At 42.7% G+C, this 24,699-nt stretch overlaps 1 protein-coding gene across 4 annotated transcripts in view; it reads right to left on the bottom strand.

Moving 5' to 3' along the window:
- Positions 1 to 21,084: 21,084 nt before the first annotated feature.
- The window catches only part of LOC122549656 (retinoic acid receptor beta), a 510,173-nt gene continuing 506,558 nt past the window's right edge, over positions 21,085 to 24,699 (bottom strand). For all 4 annotated transcript variants that reach the window (XM_087986905.1, XM_087986906.1, XM_043689455.2 and 1 more), the window contains 2 exons: positions 23,811 to 23,969; positions 21,085 to 22,637 (listed from right to left, as the gene is read on the bottom strand). In XM_087986905.1, the coding sequence (XP_087843031.1) occupies positions 22,408 to 22,637; positions 23,811 to 23,969 (389 nt within the window). In that variant the 3' untranslated portion in view covers positions 21,085 to 22,407. The remainder of the gene's footprint in view (positions 22,638 to 23,810; positions 23,970 to 24,699) is intronic.

The following is a 24,699-nucleotide window of genomic DNA, read 5'->3' as shown; positions in this document are numbered from 1 at the left end:
CGTGCTTCCTTTTACCACAAGACTATGATTTTTGTATAAGCTTCAACCTAGGCAATTTTCCAATTTCTTTCCCTCAAGAAAGCCAAACTAAAATTAATCCCTATCCACTTTCCACATGATAAATTATAACACTATTTCAACCTTTCAGAATTTCCAGTGTGGTGCCATGATGGCTCAGTGGTTAGCACTACTGCCTCATAGCACCAGGGTACTAGGTTTGATTCAAGTCTCAGGCGACTGTCTGTGTGGGTTTCCTCCCACAATCCAAAGATATGCAGGTTAGGTGAATTGGCCATGCTAAATTGCCCATAGTGCTAGGTGCATTAGTCAGAGGGAAATGGGTCTGAGTGGGTTACTCTTCAGGGGGTCAGTGTGGACTGGTTGGGCCGAAGGGCCTGTTTCTGCAGTAGAAGGAATCTAATCTTTACTGAATGTTTTTAAATTCAGTTAGCTATATCTCCCAAAACAGAAAAAGACTTCTGTCTAAGGTTGCCCTCACTGCAAGGATTGCAAGCATCTGTCTCTTGTTCTTTGGCTAAGCAAGACTACCTGCTCTTTTGTGATCTTAACTTTCGAGATGTTCGCCTTTTAAGTCTACATGCTGTCGACCTTTTAAGACAAATGCACTCTATGGTTGTTTAAATTGCGTTTATTTCAGAGAAGCTTGATCCGGCTTCTCAAACAGATGTTCTTTTTCTGTACTTAAAACTTTAATTTACAAAACTAAAAGTGATTTTCTACAGTGCAATTAATATGATTTGATTTAATGTGTTTATTTCTCATGCAGCTTGTTACGAAATACAGTGAAAAGTGTTGCATAATGTCACCACTCTCTGGCACCATCTAAACCAAAGCATCGAATATAAAGACAGGAAAATTAAGAAATAAAACAAATGTCCAACTTTACAGTCCATCCTGTTACTTATACCGATTCATTCACTTCCTGTCCTTTCTCACTCATCTCCTTTTCAAAGTCAAGCAAATTTTACTTGGTTCTTACTTTCAGCTGCCTTTCTGATATCTTCGATGAAACTGCAGAAGGTGCAACACTAGCCCAGAATATCTGCCCACCCCAATATCACATTTATCCAAAGACAGTGCTTTCACTGCAATTCACTGTTTCACTGAACACCTCCATTCTGTCCAAATACGGCCTTGGTCCTACCTATTTGTCTTGACCCTCTGGTCCTGAATCATGAACCAGAAGTCAATAACAATATCATCTGATCAAGCCAAGAGCATGACTTTCATTTTGTTTAAAAAATGCTTTTCATCAGTATAATTTCACACTGAGATTTCAATAGCTAGAATAGTATTACTAATTTTTGCCATTAGATGGAAGTATATACAAACTTCTTGTGGTTTGTCCAATAACTTATTAAAGAAGCGTGCAATATGAACTCCTATTGTGTGTCTTAGATTTTGATTTCTGTGTGGTCAGAGAGGTGATGGGTGTTACGCAAAGATGTGAAAATAACATAGTGAAATGTACTTTATTTGTTCATTGGTCACCCAAATGGAACTTGCTGTTGGTATTGACCGATAAAACATTGCCTCAGATTTTGAAGCAGTTTATTTATAATCTTTACAATATTACTCTGGGGTCACAGATTATTTGAGTTTAATTGAACAGCAGAATATAAGGTTAATAATAATGGAAAAGATTTGAGCTAAATTACAGTTTATCTGGCATGAAGAAAGTGATTGGTTATCTGTGCAGTAAATCTGTTTTCTCTACAGGATAGCATTTCATATAGATTGATCTGCTCTTTGCCAGCTCACTTGACGATTTAAAATAATTTATCAAAAGAACACAGGGCCATGAATGGGATGTTCTAGGATGTGTGGCCAAATTCCATACTTTACTGCAGTGAGTCAGTTTTAACAAGCCAATTTTAAAATTAACAATTAATTGTGGAAATTGCTTCCAAACTTACATCTCCCTTTTTAAGATTTAAGAAATAGGAAGGCCATTCAGTCCCACAATTCAATAGGATCATGGCGGATCTGACACTCCTCCCATTCACTTTTCTACCCTTTGTTCTATTGGTCAAGAATCTATCTCCAAGGACTCTGCCCCCAAAGATCTCTGTGACATGGAGTTCCAAAGAATCACAACCCTCTCAGAGAAGAAATGCCACCTCGTCTCAGTCTTAACTTTGCACCAGTTTATTCTGAGGACGATGCTTTCTGGTCCTAGACTTTCCCATGAGTGAGAACATCCTTTCAGTATTCACTCTGTCAAGTCCCTTAATCCTGTATTTTTCAATGAGATTACCTCTCATTCAACTAACCTCCAGTGAGTAAAGGTCCAACTTGTTTAGCTTTTGGTCACAAGACAATCCCTCCACAATAGGGGGTCATCTAATGAACCTTTCTCTGAACTGCCTCCAGTTAAGTAACAGCTTTCGTTAAATAAGGGGACCAAAACTGATCTTAGTACTCCAGATGTGGCCTCACCAGCACCTTATACAGTTGCAGTAAAACCTCTTTACTCTTACACTCTAACCTCCCTAAAATAAGGGCCAACATTCTATTGGCCTTCCTGACTACCTGTGACACCTGTGTGCGAGCTTGCTGTATTTCATGCGCAAGTATCCCCAAGTCCCTTTCTGTTGCAGGCTTTTGCAGTTTTCCCTGTTTAATTAATGCGTTGTTCTTTCCTCCCCCTTCCAAAATGAACAGCTTCACATTTTCCCACATTAAACTTAATTTGCTGATTTTATGACCAACTACCTAACCCATTGTATTTCTCTATAAACTGTTGCCCTCTTACAACTTGCCTTTCCATCTATTTTTATATCAGCTGCATATTAGACTAGAGTACACTCAGTTCCTTCCTCCAAGTCATTAATATATATTGGAAACACTTGCAGTACCAGTACTGATCCCTGTGGAACCCCATTGGTTATGGGTCATCAAGCTGAAAAAGAGCTGCTTGTCCCCACTTACTGTTTCCTGCTCATTCGCTAATTTTCTTTCCATACTGACATACTACTTCTAACACCAGGAGCTCCTATCTTATATCTTAACCTTTAGTGAAGTAACTTCTCAAACTCCTTTTGGAAGTCCAAATACAACACATCTACTGGTTCCCCTCTATCCTGTCTGGTTCAAACTTCCTCAATAAGCTCTAATAATACATTAGTCATACATGATTTCCCTTTCACAAAGCCATGATGACTCTGTGAGACTTGATTATGATTTTCTACATGTCCTGCTATTACTTCCTTAATAATCGATTCCAATACTTTCCCAACAATAGATATTAGGCTAATTGACCTATAAAATGCTTGCTCCTTGCCTCCCTGCCTTTTTGAATAGGGGTGCCACATTAGCAGGAAAATCGATGTTTCGGGCAAAAGCCTCCTGATGAAGGGCTTTTGCCTTAAACGTCGAGCCTCCTGCTCCTCGGATACTGCCTGACATGCTGTGCTTTTCTAGCATCACATTCTTGACTCTGACCTCCAGCATCTGCAGTCCTTACTTTGGCCTTGTGCCACATTCACAGTTTTCCAATCCTCCGGTACTGCTCCAAAGTCCAACATTGTAAAATTATAAGCAATGCATTCACAATCTCTGTAGCTACCTATTTTCATTAGGAAGTGTTTCCTAATTTCATTCCTGGAAGGTCTAGCTTTAATTTTTTATGGTACAATGAGGGCAGAAAGCAATGAGTGGGGATAGGAGGTTCTTTTTCAGGCTGGTGACCTGTGAGCAATGGGGCTCCACAGGGATCAGTGCTTGGGAGTGCAACTGTTTACAAATGTATTAATGATTTGGAAGAGGGAACATAAGAATTAGGAGCAGGAGTAGGCTGTCCAGCCCTTTAAACCTGCTCTACAATTCAATAAGACCACCCAGGTTGATAGTGCTGTCAAGAAGGCATACGGTGTGTTAGGTTTCATTTGTAGAGGGATTGAGTTCCGGAGCCGCAACTATACAAAACGCTAGTGCGGCCGCACTTGGAATATTGTGTACAGTTCTGGTCTCCATATTTTGGGAAGGATGTGGAAGCATTGGAAAAGATGCAGAGGAGATTTACCAGGATGTTGCCTGGTCTGGAGGGAAGGTCTTATGAGGAAAGGTTGAGAGACTTGGGTCTGTTCTCATTGGAAAGAAGGAGGCTAACAAGGGATATGATAGAGACTTACAAGATGATCAGAGGAGTAGATAGGGTAGACAGTGAAAGTCTTTTTCCTAGGATGATGACATCAGCTTGTATGAGGGGGCATAACTACAAATTAAGGGGTGATAGATTTAAGACAGATGTCAGAGGCAGGTTCTTTACACACAGTGGTAAGGGCGTGGAATGCCCTGCCTAACTACATGCCTTCTAATGTAGTTAACTCAGCCACATTAAGGAGATTTAAACAATCTTTGGATAAGCTCATGGATGATGATGGGATAGTGTAGGGGGACGAGCTGAGAATAGTTCACAGGTCAACGCAACATCAAGGGCTGAAGGGCATGTTCTGCGCTGTATTGTTCTATGTTCTTTGCTCTATCATTGCCAATTGCAGTCTCAGCTCCACTAACCCCTGTTTTCACCATGTCCCTTAATTCTTTTACTTTTCAATAAGGTATCGACCTTAGCTTTAAAAGTGATTACTGAAGGTAGCGTCAGCTACTTCCCTGGGCAAGGAATTCCATAAATTAACAACCCTCTGGGTGAAGAAGTTCCTTCTCAGTTCAGTTCTAAACCTGCTTCCTCTAATCTTGAGGCCATGCCCTCTTGTCCTAGTTTCATCTACCAGTGGAAACATCCTCTCTATTTCTATTTTATCGATTCCCTTCATAATTTTATATGTTTCCATAAGATCCCCCTCATTCTTCTGAATTCCAATGAATATAACGCCAATCTACTCCACCTTTCCTCAGAAGCCAACTCCCTGAACTCCGGAATCAACCTAGTGAACCTCCTTTGCTCCCCCTCCTGTGTCAGTACATCCTTTCTGAAGTACAGAGACCAAATCTGCACACAGTACTCCAGGCATGGCCTCACCAGCATCTTGTACAGCTGTAACAACACCTCTCTGCTTTTAAACTCAACCCCTTTAGCAATGAAGAACAAAATTCCATTTGCCTTCCTAATTACCTGTTGTACCTGTAGACCAACCTTCTGTGATTCATGTACAAGGACACCTAGGTCACTCTGCATAGCAGCATGCTGTAACCTTTTACCTTTCAAGTAATAATCTATTTTGCTGTTACTCTTACCAAAATATATAACTTCACATTTACTAACATTGTATTCCATCTGCCAGACCTTTGCCCACTCACTCAATGTATCTATATTCCTCTGCAGAGTTTCACAGTCCTCTGCACACTTTGCTCTGCCACTCATCTTAGTGTCATCTGCAAGTTTTGACACTGTACATGTGGTTCTCCCAACTCCAGCCCATCTATATAAATTGTAAATAATTGTGGTCCCAACCCCGATCCCTGAGGCACACTTCTACTCAGTGATTGCCAGCCAGGATAGTATTCATTTATCCCCACTCTTTGCTTCCTGTCAGTTAACCAATCCTCTATCCACGCTAATACTCTACCCCTAACACCATGCATACTTATCTTATGCAGTAACCTCATGTGCGGCACCTTGCCAAAGGCCTTTGGAAATCTAGGTACACCACATCCCCCGGGTCCCCATTGTCGACTTTGCTTGAAATGTCTTCATGGAATTCCAAAAGATTTGTGAAGCATGTCCTGGCAACTTCTTTTGAGATGCCTTGCTATTTCTTCCATGATAATAGACTCAAGCATCTTCCCCACCTACAGAGGTTAAGCTCACTGGACTATAATTCCCCATCTTTTGTATACCTCCCTTTTAAACAGTGGCATCATATTTGCTGTTTTCCAATCTGCTGGGACTGCCCCAGAGTCCAGAGAATTTTGGAAAATTACCACCAGTCTACCTGCTATTTCTCCCGCCATCTCTTTTAGTACACTTGGATGCCTTCCATCAGTGCCAGGAGACTTATCTATCCTTAGCTTCATCAGCTTATCCAACACTAGCTCTTCCATAATAATAATTGTTTCCAGGTCCCACCCTATTGTCCCTGATCATTAACTGAATATTAATTACTTAATCTCCCAGGTGTGACTGCCTCCTGAAACAGAGCATCCAGGTAACTCTCCCCCTCCCGGATGTGCCACAGTGTATGAAGCTCAGATTCCAGATCATCAACTCTGAGCCGGAGTTCCTCCAGTAACCAACACTTGCTGCAGATGTGCTCACTGCTGTTCACAATGGAATCAGCCAGCTCCCACATCATACAGCTACAGCACATCACCTGTCCAGCCATCTCTACCTAGTTAATCAATATGTACAAATTTGAGTTAAATAATTTCTAGTACTTCTCTGCTATGGTCTTATTCAATTAATCAATTAATAGAAGATAAAAGAAGTAAATTTTTAACCAATCAACTTACCTTATCAACGCACCAGAGTCCTTTTTTTTTGGTTAGTGGAGGAGGGTGGTGGGAGACACTACATGTGTAGGGTCTCGGGTTCAGCCGCTGCCCAAGTATATTACTGGCAGCCCCTCGTGTTCACCTCTGCCTCTGCTCCTGTAAAATGAAGGGCCCCACGCTACAGGTGAGGTTTTATATTTCTTTGCTAACCTTCCTGACAGCCTCCTGCTCGACGCTGCCGCACTTCCTGCTGCTAGAAGAATCAATGTACTGTTACCAGATTTACAGTTGAATCTTATTATACCACAAAATCCTGAAGATATAACTCCGTGAAAGAGCAGATGTCAGCCTAGAATGACTGTGTGAAGAGAGAGCTCTTGGACACCACACCAGGAAGCTGCATTTGAGAACCTGATTACAGACGTGAATAAAGAAATGTTACAATAAAAATATAAGGGACTGAAGCGCCCTACTTACTGATAAGGAACAAGCAGCCTCAGGGACAGTATATGTACAGACACACACAGCCTGAGATACTCTGGGCTGAATGTGCACGGAACAGTATTTGCCTAAAGCTCAAAATAAAGCAGACTTAGTCAAAAGCTCCATGACTAATGGAAATAGGGTAGATCACCAAAAATGATCAGTTCCCCTGAATATCTTGAATGCTTCGATCAAATATCTCCTAAATTTTCTGTGTTAAGTACAATACAACCTTCCGCTCTGTCCCTGTGGAATCTAGATGTCATTCTAGTAAAATTACACTGTGGTACCTCCAAACCCAATATGTTCATCTTAAAGCATGCTGCTAAGACCTGTTTAGAGTATTCCAGGGGCTGGATTTTAAGAAGCATAGGGGTCCACCACATGAAAAAAATCAAGATACACTTACTCTCGGTCCGATAGCTCACCACCTACCCCAGCTTCCCCATCCTCCCAAGCATTTAATATTTTATAAAGCATTATTTCTTTAAGGTGAGACTTCCATTCTCATCTGAGCAAGAAGTCCCACTTTGGACAGCAGCTGACCAAGGACATAGCCAGTAGGTCCCAGTCTCATCAGAGCCTCCAGTGGCCACTGCTGGGACTACACCCCAGTCCAAATTGCTAGGTGTTATGTTGACACAGCAAACCATTAAGTGGAGATGGATATTGGCAGGAGAGGGCAGAAGACCCTGGTAAGGGGTGGGGGTAACGGGGGTGGTGATGGGCGGGGGGTACTTGGGTAGACAGGCCAGGAGGGCAAGAACTGGAGTTGAGGGGGAGACCTGGGTGAATGGATCCTCCAAGGAGGTAACTAGCCTGTGTGTCACCAGACCTCACAGTGTGAGCTGCCAACCTGGATTCTTGTTGTAGATTTGTGCTGATTAAATTTGAGCAGGAGTGAGATGACGCCCTTAAGTAGCCTTTAATTATCCTCTTTGAGGGGCTTGATTTGTTTACTTGTGGGCAGGCTGCCTAACAGTTATAGAGTCTTGGCGTCATAGAGACGTACAGGACGGAAACAGACCCTTCGGTCCAACCCGTCCATGCCGACCAGATATCCCAACCCAATTGAATCCCACCTGCCAGCACCCGGCCCATATCCCTCCAAACCCTTCCTATTCATATACCCATCCAAATGCCTCTTAAATGTTGTAGTTTTACCAGCCTCCACCACATCCTCTGGCAGCTCATTCCATACACGTACCACCCTCTGTGTGAAAAGGTTGCCCCTTAGGTCAATTTTTTATCTTTCCCCTCTCACCCTAAACATATGCCGTCTAGTTTTCCTCCACTCCAGGGAAAATACTTTGCCTATTTATCCTATCCATGCCCCTCATAATTTTGTAAACCACTATCAGGTCACATCTCAGTCTCCGACGCTCCAGGGAAATCAACCCCAGCCTGTTCAGCCTCTCCCTACAGCTCAAAACCTCCAACCCTGGCAACATCCTTGTAAATCTTCTCTGAACCCTTTCAAGTTTCACAACATCCTTCTGATAGGAAGGAGACCAGAATTGCACACAATATTCCAACAGTGGCCTAACCAATGTCCTGAACAGCCGCAACATGACCTCCCAACTCCTGTACTCAATACTCTGACCAATAAAGGAAAGCATACCAAACGCCTTCTTCATTATCCTATCTACCTGCGACTCCACTTTCAAGGAGCTATGAACCTGCACTCCAAGGTCTCTTTGTTCAGCAACATTCCCTAGGACCTTACCATTAAGTGTATAAGTCCTGCTAAGATTTGCTTTCTCAAAATGCAGCACCTCGCATTTATCTAAATTAAACTCCATCTGCCATTTGGCTCATCTGATCAAGATCCTGTTTTACTCTGAAGTAACCTTCTTCACTGTCCACTACATCTTCAATTTTGGTGTCATCTGCAAACTTACTAACTCAGTGGTTAGCACTGTAGCCTCACAGCACCAGGGACCTGGGTTCAATTTCAGCCTTGGGTGACTGCCTGTGTGGAGTTTGCACATTCTCCCCGTGTCTGTGTGGGTTTCCTCCAAGTGCTCCGGTTTCCGCCCACAGTCCAACGATGTACAGTTTAGGTGAATTGGCCATGCTAAATTGCCCGTAGTGCTAGGTGCATTAGCCGGAGGGAAATAGGTCTGGGTGGGTTATTCTTCGGCGGGTCGGTGTGGACTTGTTGGGACGAAGGGCCTGTTTCCACATTGTGGAGAATCTAATCTAAAAAAAAACCTCTTATGTTCACATCCAAATCATTAATATAAATGACGAAAGTAGTAGACCCAGGACCGATCCTTGTGGCAGTCCACTGGTCACAGGCCTCCAGTCTGAAAAACAACCCTCCACCACCACCCTCTGTCTTCTACCTTTGAGCCAGTTCTGTATCCAAATGGCTAGTTCTCTTTGTATTCCATGAGATCTAACCTTGCTAACCAGTCCCCCAGGAGGAACCTTGTCGAAAGCCTTACTGAAGTCCATATAGATCACAATCTACTGCTCTGCCCTCATCAATCCTCTTTGTTACTTCTTCAAAAAACTCAATCAAGTTTGTGAGACATGATTTTCCACGCACAAAGCCATGTTGACTATCCTGAATCAGTCCTTGCCTTTCCAAATACATGTACATCCTGTCCCTCAGGATTCCCTCCAACAACTTGCCCACCACCGACATCAGGCTCACTGGTCTATAGTTCCTTGGCTTGTCCTTACCAGCCTTCTTAAACAGTGGCACCACGTTTGCCAACCTCCAGTCTTCTGGCACCTCTTCTCTAATATTGATGATACAAATATCTCAGCAAGGGGTCCAGCAATCACTTCCCTAGCTTCCCACAGAGTTCTAGGGTACACCTGATCATGCCCTGGGGATTTATCCACCTTTACCCGTTTCAAGACATCCAGCACTTCCTCCTTTGTAATGTGGACATTTTTCAAGAAGTCATCATTTATTTCCCTATATTCTACATCTTCCATGTCCTTTTCCACAGTAAATACTGATGCAAAATACTCATTTAGTATCTTCCCCATCTCCTGCGGCTCCACACAAAGGCCGCTTTGCTGATCTTTGAGGGGCCCTATTCTCTCCCAAGTTACCCCTTTCTCCTTAATGTATTTGTAAAAACCCTTTGGATTTTCCTTAACTCTATTTGCCAAAGCTATCTCATGTCCTCTTTTTGCCCTGCTGATATCCCTCTTGAATATACTCCTACTGCCTCTATATCCTTCTAAGGATTCATTCAATCTATCTGGTCTATGCCTGACATATACTTCCTTCTTTTTCTTAACCAAACCCTCAATTTCTTTAGTCGTTCAGCATTCCCACACCTACCAGCCTTTCCTTTCACCCTGACAGGAATATACTTTCCCTGGATTCTCGTTATCTCATTTCTGAAGGCTTCCCATTTTCCAGCCGTCCCTTTACCTGCGAACATCTGCCTCCAATCAGCTTTCGAAAGTTCTTGCCTAATGCCATAAAAATTGGCCTTTCTCCAATTTAGAACTTCAACTTTTAGATCTGGTCTATCCTTTTCCATCACTATTTTAAAACTAATAGAATTATGGTCGCTGGCCTCAAAGTGCTCCCCCACTGACATCTCAGTCACCTGCCCTGCCTTATTTCCCAAGAGTAGGTCAAGTTTTGAGGAGAAAGTGAGGTCTGCAGACGCTGGAGATCAAAGCTGAAACTTTATTGCTGGAACAGCACAGCAGGTCAGGCAGCATCTAGGGAACAGAAGATTCGACGTTTCGGGCACATGCCCTTCTTCAGGAAACATTTCCTGAAGAAGGGCATGTGCCCGAAACGTCGAATCTTCTGTTCCCTAGATGCTGCCTGACCTGCTGTGCTGTTCCAGCAATAAAGTTTTAGGTCAAGTTTTGCACCTTCTCTAGTAGGTACATCCACATATTGAATCAGAAAATGTTCTTGTACACACTTAACAAATTCCTCTCCATTTAAACCCTTAACACTATGGCAGTTCCAGCCTATGTTTGGAAAGATAAAATTCCCTACCATAACCACCCTATTATTCATACAGATAGCTGAGATCTCCTTACAAATCTGTTTCTCAATTTCCCTCTGACTGTTGTGGGGGGTCCATAATACAATCCCAATAAGGTGATCATCCCTTTCTTATTTCTCAGTTCCACCCAAATAACGTCCTGGATGCATTTCTGGGAATATCCTCCCTCAGTATAGCTGTAATACTACCCTTTATCAAAAACACAACCCCCACCCCCTCCTCTCTTGCCTCCCTTTCTATCCTTCCTGTAGCATTTGTATCCTGGAACATTAAGCTCCCAGTCCTGCCCGTCTCTGAGCCATGTTTCTGTAATTGCTATGATATCCCAGTCCCATGTTCCTAACCATGCCCTGAATTTATCTGCCTTCCCTGTTAGGCCCCTTGCTTTGAAATACATCAGTTTAATTTATCAGTCCCACCTTGTTCTCTGCTTTGTCCCTGCCTGTCATGACTGACTAGCATCTTTTCTCAACTGTCTCTATTGCTGGTGAAGACACTGGCGATGGCACCCATGATCTTTTACAGGCCTCATTATCTGCAAATCTGCTGCCAGTGTGTCATCAAACACAAGACCAGGTTTGGTCTAACAGGACCACAGGATGACTACAGCATGAGTTCCAGTCACTGTATTCTGACCAATGAGTCTATTGATGGTTTGGATTAATCTCAGAACTTGCTCATCACATCTCAATGACTTATTTACCTGAAGCTTCAAATTCTTTAATGTGCCCGAAAACATATTGACTCAAAATGGCCATGGGCATCACAAGATTCTCACGGGTTGGCCATGTTTCATGTAACCAACATGGGATAAACACAAGACAGCCTGCTAAATTGCCCCAAAGAACACCTCCAGTCTGTGCGCAAGCATGACCCCGACCATCCTGTAGCTGGTAATTTTAACACAGCCTCCTGCTCGCATGCCCACTTGTTTGTCCTCGGCATGCTGCAGTGCTCCAGTGAACCACAGCGCAAACTGGAGGAACAACGTCTTATTTTCAAATGAGGCACTTTACAACCTTCTGGACTCAATATTGAGTTCAACACTGTCAAATTGTGAACCCATTCCTTCCCTTTCTTTTAGCTCTACTTCTTACATTCTCTGTCATTGTGTGCTCTCTCCCCTTCCCTGACCCAGTGTGAGCATCTGTTCTCTCCCATCTGGCAATTAGACATAGTATTGTTCTGCCATTCTGATCACTTAATCTGAACTATCAACACCTTTCCTCCCTCAACACTCCACCCTCCACCCCACTCCCCCCGTTGCACTTCAGCTCTAATGAAGAGTCAAAATGTTAGCTTGCTCTCTCTCCACGGATGCTGCCTGACTCACTCTGATCTCCAGCATTTTTTGTTTTCAGTACAGATTCCAACATCTGCAGTGATTTGCTCTGATCTTATATCTAGATGAATGTGCAGGACAGGTGGGTTAGCCATGGTAAATGCAGGATTATGGCTCTTCGGAGGATAGGCACAGGCTTGATGGGCCGAATAAACTCTACCTGCACTTTAGAGATTCTATGAGTCTATGTTTTGAACTGAGATGAACATTTCACCCAAAAGACCATGAAACCAGTAAAACATCAATTCTTCCCCCATCACTACCCTCACCTTCACTGAGTGGCATGAAAATGTCCTCAGCTTCAGTTATTCATTACACCATTCTGAGAACCTGCACAGGTTGGAGTTGGACCCTTGCCTACAAGTAGTTGGACCGTTCCGTATCACCTGTCCTTCGTGGAGAAATTTATGAAGGAAAACACCTTTGACCACAAGTCCATCAGGAAGTGGTCAGCACGTAGTGTCCTTGAGACCCTTCGGGAAAAGGAGAGGGCGGATCCTATTGAGTGGTTCTCTGAGCAGACTGTCAAAGCCATTTGGCAGAATGCCTCATTGCCAGAACTTTCCAACAAGCACCAAGACATGGCTTGGCTGGTGGTGAGAAGGGCTCTGCCTGTGAGATCCTTTATGCACACCCGGACTCTCAGCCGCACTGCACCCTGCCCTCAAAGTGGCTGCGGGGGGACGAGACTGTCACACACCTCCTTCTGGAATGTGCCTACGCAGAAGAAGTTTGGAGAGCAATGCAGTGGTGTTTGTCGAGGTTCGTCCCGAGCAGCGCCGTGACGCGGGACTCCGTGCTCTACGGTCTGTTCCCCGGGACGCACACCGAGACGAACATCAACTGTGCCTAGAGGATCATCAGCTCGGTGAAGGACGCTCTCTGGGCGGTCTGAAACCTGCTGATCTTCCAGCTGAAGGAGTTGACCCTGACTGAGTGTTACAGACTGGCACATTCCAAGGTCCAGGACTACGTGCTGAGGGACGAACTGAAGCTTGGGACAGCTGCCGCCAAGGCGCGGTGGGGAAAGACCACTGTGTAAGGTCTGCCTGCCTAAGGACAATGGGGGACCCACTCAGTATTTGGGCTCCACTGATGTCTCAGCTAAACATCTGGATGGTCAACATACAGACTTGTATATTTAAATGACTCAGTCTGTCCTCTGCATGTAAAGACATGTAATGTATATATGAATGGCATCACTAACTGTACAGATATCAAAAGATTTCTATGAACAAAGTATATTTTTGAAATAAATATAAAAAAAAATCATCATGGATCAATCCCTGAGCAGACAGGGAATGCATTTCAAGGGACCTCTTTGGCAAAGTAAATGTGGAATTTTAGGCTGCAGAACAGAACATAGGCTGGAGAGGGCGCTCTTAGCCCCTCAAGAAGAAAAATATACAGTTACAGAACTGACTGGGAGAAAATATCAGTAAGCAAAGATAACAGCTATATTTGCTATTCCTGAATGTATAAATACCCAACTTAGGCCTCAGGTTAAAACCTTATGTCTCAAGGCTTCCCAAACAATATCCTCTAAACTGTATATTATTCTAAATAAAAACTGAAAGAACTGTGGATGCTGGGAAACAGAAGCAAAACAGAAATTGCTGGAAAAGCTCAGTGCGTTTGTCAGTATGTGAGGAGTGACATCAGAGTGGTCCTGTGACCCTCAGAATGAAGTTGGCATTGTTGGAGGTCAGTTATCTTAGCTCAAGGATATCCCTGCAGGAGTTCCTCAGGGTAGTGTCCTAAACCCAACCATCTTCAGCTGCTTCATTAATGACCTTCCCTCCATCATAAGGTCAAAAGTGGCGATGTTTGCACAATGTTCAGCACCATTTGGAAATCCTCAGATATTGAAGCAATGCATGACCGAATACAGCAAGAGCTGGACAATAACCAGCTTGGACTGACAAGTTGCAAATAATATTCATAGCACACAAATGCTTGGCCATGACAATCTCCAATAAGAGACAATCCAACCATTGCCCCTCGACATTTAATGGTATTACCATCACTGAATCCACCACTAACAACTTCCTGTGAGTTACTATTGACCAGAAACTCAACTAGACTCACCACATAAACATAATGGCTACAAAAGCAGGTCAGAGGCTAGGAATACTATAGTGAGTAACTCACTTGCTGGCTTCCCAAAGCCTTTACAAGGCACAAGTGATGGAATACTTGGCACTCGTCTTGATAAATGCAGCTCCAACAACACTAAGGAAACTTGACACCATCAGGACAAAGCAGCCCACTTGATTGGCGCCACATCCAGAGACATTCACTCCCTCCACCACTGATGCTCAGTAGCAGCAGTATGTACTACTTACACGATGCACTGCAAAACTTCACCAAGATCCTCGGGCATCACCTTCCAAACCCACAACCAAATCCATCTGGAAGGATAAGGGCAGCAAATACCTGGGAATACCGCCATCTGCAAGTTTGCATCCAAGCCACTCACCATCCTGACTTGCAAGTATATCACCGTTCCTTCACTGTGGCTGGGTCAAAATCCAGGAATTCCCTCCGGAAGGGTATTACGCATCAACCCACAACAGGTGGACTTCAGCGGTTCAAGAAGGCAGCTCACCACCACCTTCTCAAAGGTAGCTAGGGACAGGCAATAAATACTGGCCATCTGTGTCCAAGTGAACTTTTTTTGAATTACTGGAAATCTGAATCTGTGTTTCCAGTTAACAGCTTCTGTGGGAATGATTCACATTAATGCCTCCCACACTAACAGCTGATTCCAGATTTAGTAATAGGGCTTGCTTTTGCATATAACTCAGTGTCGAGAGAAATTGCAAACTGGACAGTTTCAATGAATTCCTTGCTTCCAAACACCATCATTAACAAAAAGTGTCATTTTTATGGTCCATTTAATGCAATGAATTCAGCCACGTTATTTCACAGGAGAAGGTCAATTCGTTAAAGTCACCATAGCCAGACCATAGACTGCTCTCTCATTAGACAGAGATGACGAGTGGTAGTTTAACCTGAGGGTCAGCACTCCTTGGGGAGAAGAGGAGGTTGAGAAGGAGAGGCCTTCAATGGTAACCTCATCCCAAAAGGCAATGTTTCACGATAAAATACATCACTGAGTTACCTGAGAAGACTTTAGATCAGCTGACCAATGTGAGTTATGGGAGGGAATTCCAACTGAAGGCATGGTCACCAGTGATGGAGAAAGTGCGATCGTGATACACAGAATGAGGGGAAATGGTGATGGCCCAGTGGTATTATTGATAGACTCTTAACCCAGGTAATGTTTTGGGGACCTGGGTTCGAATCTCACCACAGCAGATAGTCGAATTTAATTTAAAACAAAATCTGGAATTAAGAATCTGATGACCGTGGATCCGTTGTTGATTGTCAGAAAAACTCAAATGGCTCATTAATGTCCTTTAGTGAAGGAAACTGCCACCCTTACCTGGTCTGGTCTATATGTGACTCCAGACCCACAGCAATGTGGTCGTGCCAGGGTTAGAGGATTTGAGCTATAGGGAGAGACTGAATAGGTGGGGCTCCCTGGAGCGTCGGAGGCTGAGGGGTGACCTTATAGAGGTTTACACAATTATGAGGGGCATAGATAGGATAAATGGACAAAGTCTTTTCCCTGGGGCAGGGAGTCCAGAACTAGAGGGCATAGGTTTAGGGTGAGAGGGGAAGGATATAAAAGAGACCTAAAGGGAACTTTTTCACACAGAGGGTGGTGCGTGTGTGGAATGAGCTGCCAGGGAAGTGGTGGAGACTGGTACAATTGCAATATTTAAAAGGCATCTGGATGGGTATATGAATAGGAAGGGTTTGGAGGGATATGGGCCGGGTGCTGGCAGGTGGGACTCAGCATGGACGAGTTGGACCGAAGGGTCTGTTTCCGTGCTGTACATCTCTATGACTCTATGACTCTTAAGTGCCCTCTAGGCGATTAGGCACGGTCAATAAATGCTGACCTGCCATGTCCTCTTCCCATTAATGAATAAAACAAATGAATACAGATCTCTCAAAGAGCTGTGGGGTCAGAGGAGGTTAGAAAGCGAGGGAGGGATGACACTATGGAGGGGTTTGAAACAAAGGATGAGAATTGTAAAATCTGGATGTTGTTTGATTGTGTGCTAAAGTATGTCAGTAAACACAGAGGAGATTTGGTAATGAGGATGCTGAGGAGTTAAGACGAGGGCACTGGGGTTTTGGATGATGTAGTGTTTCTGAGCATAGAGTCTCAGAGACCAACTAGGAATGTGTTGGAGTAGGATAAAATAACCAAGGTATGAATAAGGTGTTCAGCAGCAGATGCACTGAGATAGAGCCAAAGTTGGCCAATGTTATGGAGGTGGGGGGTAACAGGTCATTTTAATAATGATACATAATAATACACAGTTGGTGCATCATCTTGAGGTTAACTCGGACACTGAAGTTGTAAACAGATTAGTTTAGTGTCAGACAGCTGCCAAGGAAAAGGACAGTGCAGGTAGCTAGAGACCAGATTTTGGAGCAGGGAGTGAAAACAATGAATTCTTCTCAATGTTTAATTAAAGGAAATTTCTGCTACTCCTCTATTGGATGCCAGAGGAACATTCTGAGAATTTAGCAACAGCGGAAGAGTCAAGACAGGTGAAGGTAAGGCAGAGCTGGCTGCTGTCAGCAAGTTTCTCCAAGTTAATGCTGTGTGTTTAGATGATGTCACAGTCGAGCAACATGGAGATAAGAAATAAGAGACAGTGAGCAAAATGTTCAAATCTTGACAGGGTTCAGTGTAATGTAAATAAACACCTGCAGAGGGAGTACTGGGTCATTGTATGGAAAAACACAACGTTGAACCCAACTTGATGTATATGGAGTTTAATGGCCTACTTGGTAAGGTTTAAAAAACTCCAGAACAGTACAGAATTGAGTTATACTGTAGAAATATTTAATTCTAGAAATTTTTTTTTATAAAAAATGCATACTTTGATGAAAAATAATCGCAAATCTTAGCTTTTCTGGCCTCTCTGTATTTTTCACCTTTAAAATGATCTTTAAAATTTACCCCATTGAGTGAGCCTTTGTACCTTAATACCTCCTTACTTGACTCAGTGTCAAATTTAGTTTAACAAAGCGCCCAATGAAGTGTGTAAGAATGGTTTGTTCTATTAACACTGTCCAATGGTTCAAAATAATTTACGGAATGTCTAATATAGGTTAATAATGTTGGTGCCATATAAATGCAGGTGAGTTTTTTCGGTTTCCTTAAGGATAATGCACATTTACAGGTAATTTTAAATTCATTACAAAATATCGTCAGGATGATAACAGAGTGAAGCAGCTTCTATATTTTTTAGCCAGTCTTCTCACCAAAAGTGCAGAGAAAGTGCGGAGGTTTTATTGTCAGCACACCTTATGGGCTGTCTCCATGTGTTTGTGGAATAAAGGCTCACAATCCAGTGCCACAAATCAGGACTGTCCAAAAAAGCGTGGGTCAAGATTATAGACCAAAAGCATCAGATTATAAAAGTTAGCCTGTAGCTCCCTTATATACTCTAATAGTCTGCATCTTTGCTTCAGTCGCATGAATTTTCCATTTGCTGCACTCACACTGCTGAGTGGAAATGATAATTTTCTGGAAGACCATCCTGACCAGAAATTGTTCAAACAGGTTTCATGTCAGAACATCAAAGCTGCAGGCTGCACTGCATTCTGAGCTGTAAGGATCTTCAAACCAAAGCGCTCAGTCTGCAGTCTCAAACATCGGGATGGCCAATTAAACAGAGTGACATACACAGCCTTGACTCTGTTTTATCTCCTTTTTATTGATCCTTTTGAACTTCATGCCATACAGTGGGATGTACTTTGTCATTGCAGCTGTATATTGACCAGCAGGAGCCCAAAACTATTGGCACAGCTCATGTTTAAGCACTCATTACCTCCCTCCTTCTCCTTAATAGCATGTACCCTTAACGCATTGTTCTGTTGAGCAACTCAGATCATGAAGAAGGAAAGAATGTGCCCCTCTCCCGTCACACCACACACACACACACACACACACACACACACACACACACACACACACACACACACACACACACACACACACACACACACCACTACTTGTGATTCGGAGATGCCGGTGTTGGACTGGGGTGTACAAAGCTAAAAATCACACAGCACCAGGTTACAGTCAAACAGGTTTAATTGGAAGCACTAGCTTTCGCAGCGCTGCTCCTTCATCAGGTGGTTTCTCCAGTACTTAGTGAAGTATTTTGTAAGGTTCTGGGTTTTTCAATGTATATGTTGCATTCTCTCAGCTCAACAATGACAATGACTTGTTTTTACATCTCACCTTCAAAGCTTCGGTTCAAACACATTTTGACATTCAATCACACAAGGAGATAGTAGGACTGATGACCAAAGGCTGGGTCAAAGAGGCAGGAGTGAGGGAGAAAACAAGAGAGAAATTTAGGCAAAGAATATCCGATTTAGGGTGCAGGAAGCTGGAGACAGGTGTACCAATAATACAATGATTAAGATCAGGGAGTGACAAACTATCAGAATTGATGGAGTGCAGACATCTAAGGCAGGAGAAGATTAAAATTACACAGATTGGAGTGAGACAAAATAGCTTTTTAAACAAAGTTGAACATTTTGAAATAGCGATATTGCTGAACTAAGAGCCAATGTAGATCAGTGATGATGATGAATGGGACTCAGTGCAACCTAGGACCAAGGACAGCATACTCTTGGATGAGTTGCAGTTTCTGAAATCTGGTCTCCCAGAGGGAAATTGTCAAGTATACGAGTAATAAAGGAGGGTTTCCCAAGCAGATGAGCTGTCACAGGTGTGGTCAGGTGCTGCAAACTCTTCCCTGGATTGAAGAATCTGCCACATTCTAATAGTTTGATTCTGCCTCATTCAGTGACAGATAGACAGATGGGATCAGTGGAGTTTACGGTGATTACCAAAGACAATAGTTTCAGTTCTATCAGTACTCTGTTGGAGGACATTCCTGCTTCTTCAGTACTAGATAGATACAATGGAAAGTTTGGGATTCTGTGATGGTGAGCCTTCGGATTACATGTGGAAGTGGACATTGTGTTTTTGGATGACGTTGCCAAGGGAACATGTGGGTGAGATGTAGGAGAGGGGTGGAGGTGTGGGGGTTGGGGAGGTGGCTGGGGGAGTACGTTGGGGCGAGCAGAAATAATGCAGTAGTGCTAGGAAGGGAAACCAATACAGGTACTACTCTGGCTGTGACTGGATAAGACTCAGGCATTTTGCAGATGTTGTTGATAAAGTTATTGTGCAAACAAATCAAAGCATTGTAAGTCCTGGCATGTACAAAGTGAGCTAAGGGGCCTATAGTTAGTGGAGATTGAGAAGTAGAGAAATCGTCCAGGTGCTGCCTCTGATTAATAATCAGGATATCGATACCTATTCAATGTTTATCATCAGACACAGTAAATAACTGCACCTGAAAATGACCAAATTCCAGACAGCGGAAAAATAAAAAGAGTTAAAATTGGAGATGCTGTCAATATGAAATAAAAACAGTAAATGCTGTGGAGACCAGATGAGTGAATGGATTAGAATTCGCCCGTTGACATGGGAAATGGAAGTCAGTCTGTGACACTGCTTCATTCCCCCGCTGCTTCACCTCACAGCCACAATTAGGCAGAGAAACGTTAACTCTGACTTCTCTCACCAGATGTTGCCAGACCTGCTGAGGCCTGACTCCACACCTGCTTCCCCCATGGCATCACACAAGAAGCCCACTCACCTCACTGAACATCTCAAACCCTGTTAAATTCAAGTTTGAGGTGGGCATTAATGTGAAAGGTCTGATGTCAGCGTGGGTGTATGGTGAGCTATGACCCACAATGCTCAGATTGATCCCTGATGAGAATTGCAGCACGAGTAGGTTTGACCCATCTCCATCTGTGGTTACCTGACCTGGCCTTGACCCATGTCTCAATGGCAAAGACTGCTCTAGTCTATAAAGCTCATCAGAACCATAGAGCTGGACATTGGGCAGCACAGTGGCCCGCACTGTTGCCTCACAGTGCTGGAGACCAGGGTTCAATTCTGAAGAATTCATTCCTGAAGAAGGGCTTGTGCCCGAAACGTCGATTCTCCTGCTCCTTGCATGCTGCCTGACCTGCTGCGCTTTTCCAGCAACATATTTTTCAGCTCTGATCTCCAGTATCTGCAGTCCACACTTTCTCCGACCAGGGTTCAATCCCTGTCTTGGGCAACTGTCTGTGTGGAGTTTGCACATTTTCCCTGTGTCTGTGTGGGTTTCCTCCCACAGCTGGATTGGCCATTCTAAATTGTTGCATAGTGTGAGGTGCATTAGTCAGGGGTAAGTGTAGGGTAGGGGAATGGGTCTGGGTGGGCAACTTGGTGTGGGCCTGTTTCCATACTGTAGGTAACCTAATCTAAATCAGTTAATACTTTGCTTCATCACAATACGTCAAATCTGTTTCATTGGTTGTGAAATGTTTTGGAACATTGTGAAAGGTGCTATACAAATGTAAGGTTTTATTTTAATTCTTCAGAAGAAGAAAGAATAAAAGGAAAAGGATAACTTCTGGAAAATTAACTTGTTCCAAACAAGGAACAATTCTTCCATATATGAAAACAAACAAAAGTTATACATCTAAACTCCATATTCATGTTCAATTTTACTCTAGGTCGGTAATACCATTGAAGTACATTACTTAACATATGTAGATAATGGAAACAATGTTGATTGTCTTTTTGTAAACCATCAACTACTCCAATTTGGACCAGTTTGATGGTGAAATACACTGAATATTTCAGGAAAAAGTAACTCTACAGCACACTTTAAAATAAATATACTTTATTCTTTTGCCAGGAAACTTGATGGAAAAGGTAACAGTATATGAACATAGATAGCATTGTTAAACAATCTCAATGTACAAACTGAGCCAGTTGAAGTACAGAGCAGTCCTAATGCTAGAAAGCAACACCCCACTAGTGCTTCAGACACTACAAGAATGGTTCAATAAACTCAAATTACTGTACTCAAGAACAAATCTACGATAGACCACGCTTCTGCAGAGAGATATAATGTGTGTCAGCCACCAGATGAAATTTACTTACTGGCTCATGTACAAGCGAATAAAATAACAAAATAACACTGAAAAGTGTTGTGCCTTGGAGGCTATCTTTACTGCAAACAACATGCAGTGCTTTATTTTATCTCTTGATATGTTGCCGAACATGAAACGAATCTGCTCAGCTAAAATAACTAAACAAAACTTTTTTACTAGCTCTTTCGGCTAGCACAAAACCAGTAGGCAATGAGTGAACCCTACCACAAAAAATAATATGTTCAGGCTAAATGTACGCAAAGAGTTGCTTTTCTTTTAAAAAAAATTCTGTTACTTAAGTGCTTGTGAACTGTAAACATTCATACAAACAACATGGTAGTGGGTAGGCTAACCGTGCCAGTGGGAAACAATTATTACCAGCACCCAAAGTGCTAGCATTTTTTTTAAAAAAAGTTAAATCTTAAACTTTGTTTTTCATTGCAAAAAGAGATGGAAATATGTCCTTGTTTATTTGACAAAATTGAATGCTGGTGTACTGAGGATAAAATCCTAATCTTCAGGTATTTTTTCACTAAGAAATACAAGAGAATGCAACAGTAACATTGAGAATAATAATGGTTGTCCCATGTTGTCTAAACCAAAGAATTCTGTAAGCATAACTCACCTGATTTATGTACTTAGGCTTTGTTCCATAACTTGGTGTATGTGTTTAGACATGATATGCAAGGCAATGAGAAAGCACCAGAAACTCCAGCATAGAAATTTAGAATACATTGAGGAGTAATTCTGCAAAATAAAGTAATAATCAGAGTTCGACATAATTTTCCACAGCTTCTTCCCAGCATGCAATAGTGGACACAGATTAGTTTTACCAGACCGCAGGCTTTGAACATACCGCACGCAACCTGGGAGGCCTGCCTCTGGCCTACACAGTTTCGGATTCAGCATTCCCATGTCCAGAAGTCCATTGGAGTCCTGAGCCTCCGTGGTGTCAGTGTTGGAAATACACTTATCAACCTGGTCCTTCAGAGCTTGATGTCTCAGAGCAAAGGAGAGAAGAAGCTATCACATTTGGGAATGGTTGTGGTCACTCGCCATTTACTGTGTGTTGGATACCTGGCTGTTTGGTCCATGGGCTGCACAGCTGGGAGACACACTGGGGCTGGAAGTTGCTTCAAGTGCTAGACCACTGCTCCCATTAGTTTCTGTGCTTGTGTCTGCTGTAGGTGCAAGGGGATCATGGCCTTCCGAGTTTTCCAGCATTTCTTGAATAAGGGGTGGCATCGATCCAGGGATCTCCAGCTTGAGCGTGATGACACGTTCTGCACCTGAACAGGGATAGAAATCTCCTCTTAGTTACTCTTGGTTAGTTTACCTTTATGAGATGCTGTCTGAGAATATTCCCAATTGACACTCAATTTACTATGTGAGTGAATTTGTATCTAACAAGAGTACATTCAGACTGTAATTAGTAAACCAACAAGGAAGAGATCTTGTGCTATTTGTACAGAAGGCAACACTTCAAACACTGTACATAGAACAAGTAGATGTACAAGTCAGACACTGGGAAAGGTTTGGGACACTTGACACAGATTTTGAAAAGCTAATGACTGCACTGACTTCAAACGGACCAGATTAAGTTCCAGAAAGACATAGCAAAATTAATATCAATAAACCTCAACTCCAGAAGTAACATTTAAAATAAAATAGAATAACTAGAAATTAAAGCTTTCTAATAGCACATTTTGCAGTTTGACCTAGTGATGACAATGTTGGCTGAGGAGTTCAGATTATTATTCTGTGTGAGGCTGCTTTGGAGGTTAGGTACAGATTGGAGAAACGTGTTAAGATAGTAGAGAAAAGTTTGTTTAGAATACAGTAAATGTTCATAGACTATCACTAACAGCAATTTTTATCACATTATCTCGTAACTGACATTGAAAGGGTTTCATTGCTGTGGTCAGGTACTGTTGTCACCTCTTGCCATTAGAGAAACAGGAACCAGAATGGCTTCTTCAACCTGAGGATCCTGCATGGCTACCTTTTTAGTTTCACTTTTTTTTCCTTGAAATCCTTAATGCCCTAATTTGCAAAATATTATTTGTGTGCATTTCATCTGCTTCTGCAGGTTTGTGTCTAAGTCAATTTTTTTTTCTCTGAACTTGTTTGAACTGGCTTAGCTCCAGATTCCTCTGTTAGTTCCCTTTGTCATTATAAAGACACAGTCAGATCCGCCTAATCACCCCAACTGCCTCACTGTAGCTCAGAGCTGACCGTAAACATCACCTTGGTGCGTGAATCACCACTAAATGCTCTGCAAGGGCAGTACGTTATTCCTGAGATGTGGAGATCAAAAAACTGATGGCAAATCCACCTCTGTACCTCAAGTAACTGCTCCCAAAGATGCAAAATTAAGTTTCATAAAAGTCATACCATCAACTTGACAGAAATGAACCAGAATGGAAAAAGATATAACAATAAAAGTGTTCTTGTTCTGGTACCTTTTGCACTGATGCTGCGCAAGTCTGTGATTTTCATTAATATCTTTGGGAACATATGGGGTTTATTGGGTCTTCTTTTTCTGATGTAAATCTTTAAAGCTTCCAAAAGTGGTTCCTGTAACTTGTCCACTTTTCCTGCATCTTCTAGATCTTGGCGGTCTGAAAGAAATGAATTTAAACAGATTTGTGCAGTGTCAAAGCCCAAAGCCCAACTTCTCCTGTGATTGATTTTATATTCCTACTCCTCAAAGTACCCACCCTTTGAATACAACTCACTTCAGGCAAAAGATAGGGGGCAATTGAAGGTGGGTTTCAAACAGGACACACCTACTACATGGGGAGTGTATACAGTCAACAGGATCATTGGAATTCTCAAACTCATGGGGTCTAGGATTAAAGGGAACACTTAATTGAGTCTGAAATGGGGGAGGCTGCAAGGTCACTGGACTCACAGGGACAACACAACAGGATGGGGGGTAAGTTGTGGGTCACAGGCAGAGCGTGCAAGTCATTGACATGAACATGAGGTGGAATCTGCCATGTCTGACTGAAAGTCAGCTGCACAGGAACCACACAAAATGGCTACCAGCGCATACAAAATGGGTGGGGTGAGGGGTATGTTAGAGATGTTTTCCTTTGGAATAAAGAGCTTAGATTTTGAGGTCTTGCAAGGGACAGACATCAAGTCTCGACTGATTAAGTAAAGTCACCCAACTGGTTTCAATTTGCACTTCATCGATGGGTTTTCCATTGTTCAAGGATGTAGTACAAATTACCATATCAAATAAACATGAGTGTTACATTGTGCGCATTAATTCCTCCTTGGCATGAGAACAAGGAACCCAGAAGTGGAAACTGAAGTTCCTCTTTCATAACCACATTGGAGAGC

The sequence above is a fragment of the Chiloscyllium plagiosum genome, unplaced genomic scaffold, assembly GCF_037043375.1.
Source record: "Chiloscyllium plagiosum isolate Xiang-an unplaced genomic scaffold, Cpla_swu_hap1 HiC_scaffold_5, whole genome shotgun sequence".
Taxonomy (NCBI): Eukaryota; Metazoa; Chordata; class Chondrichthyes; order Orectolobiformes; family Hemiscylliidae; genus Chiloscyllium; species Chiloscyllium plagiosum.
This window is presented reverse-complemented; position numbering and strand designations above follow the sequence as displayed.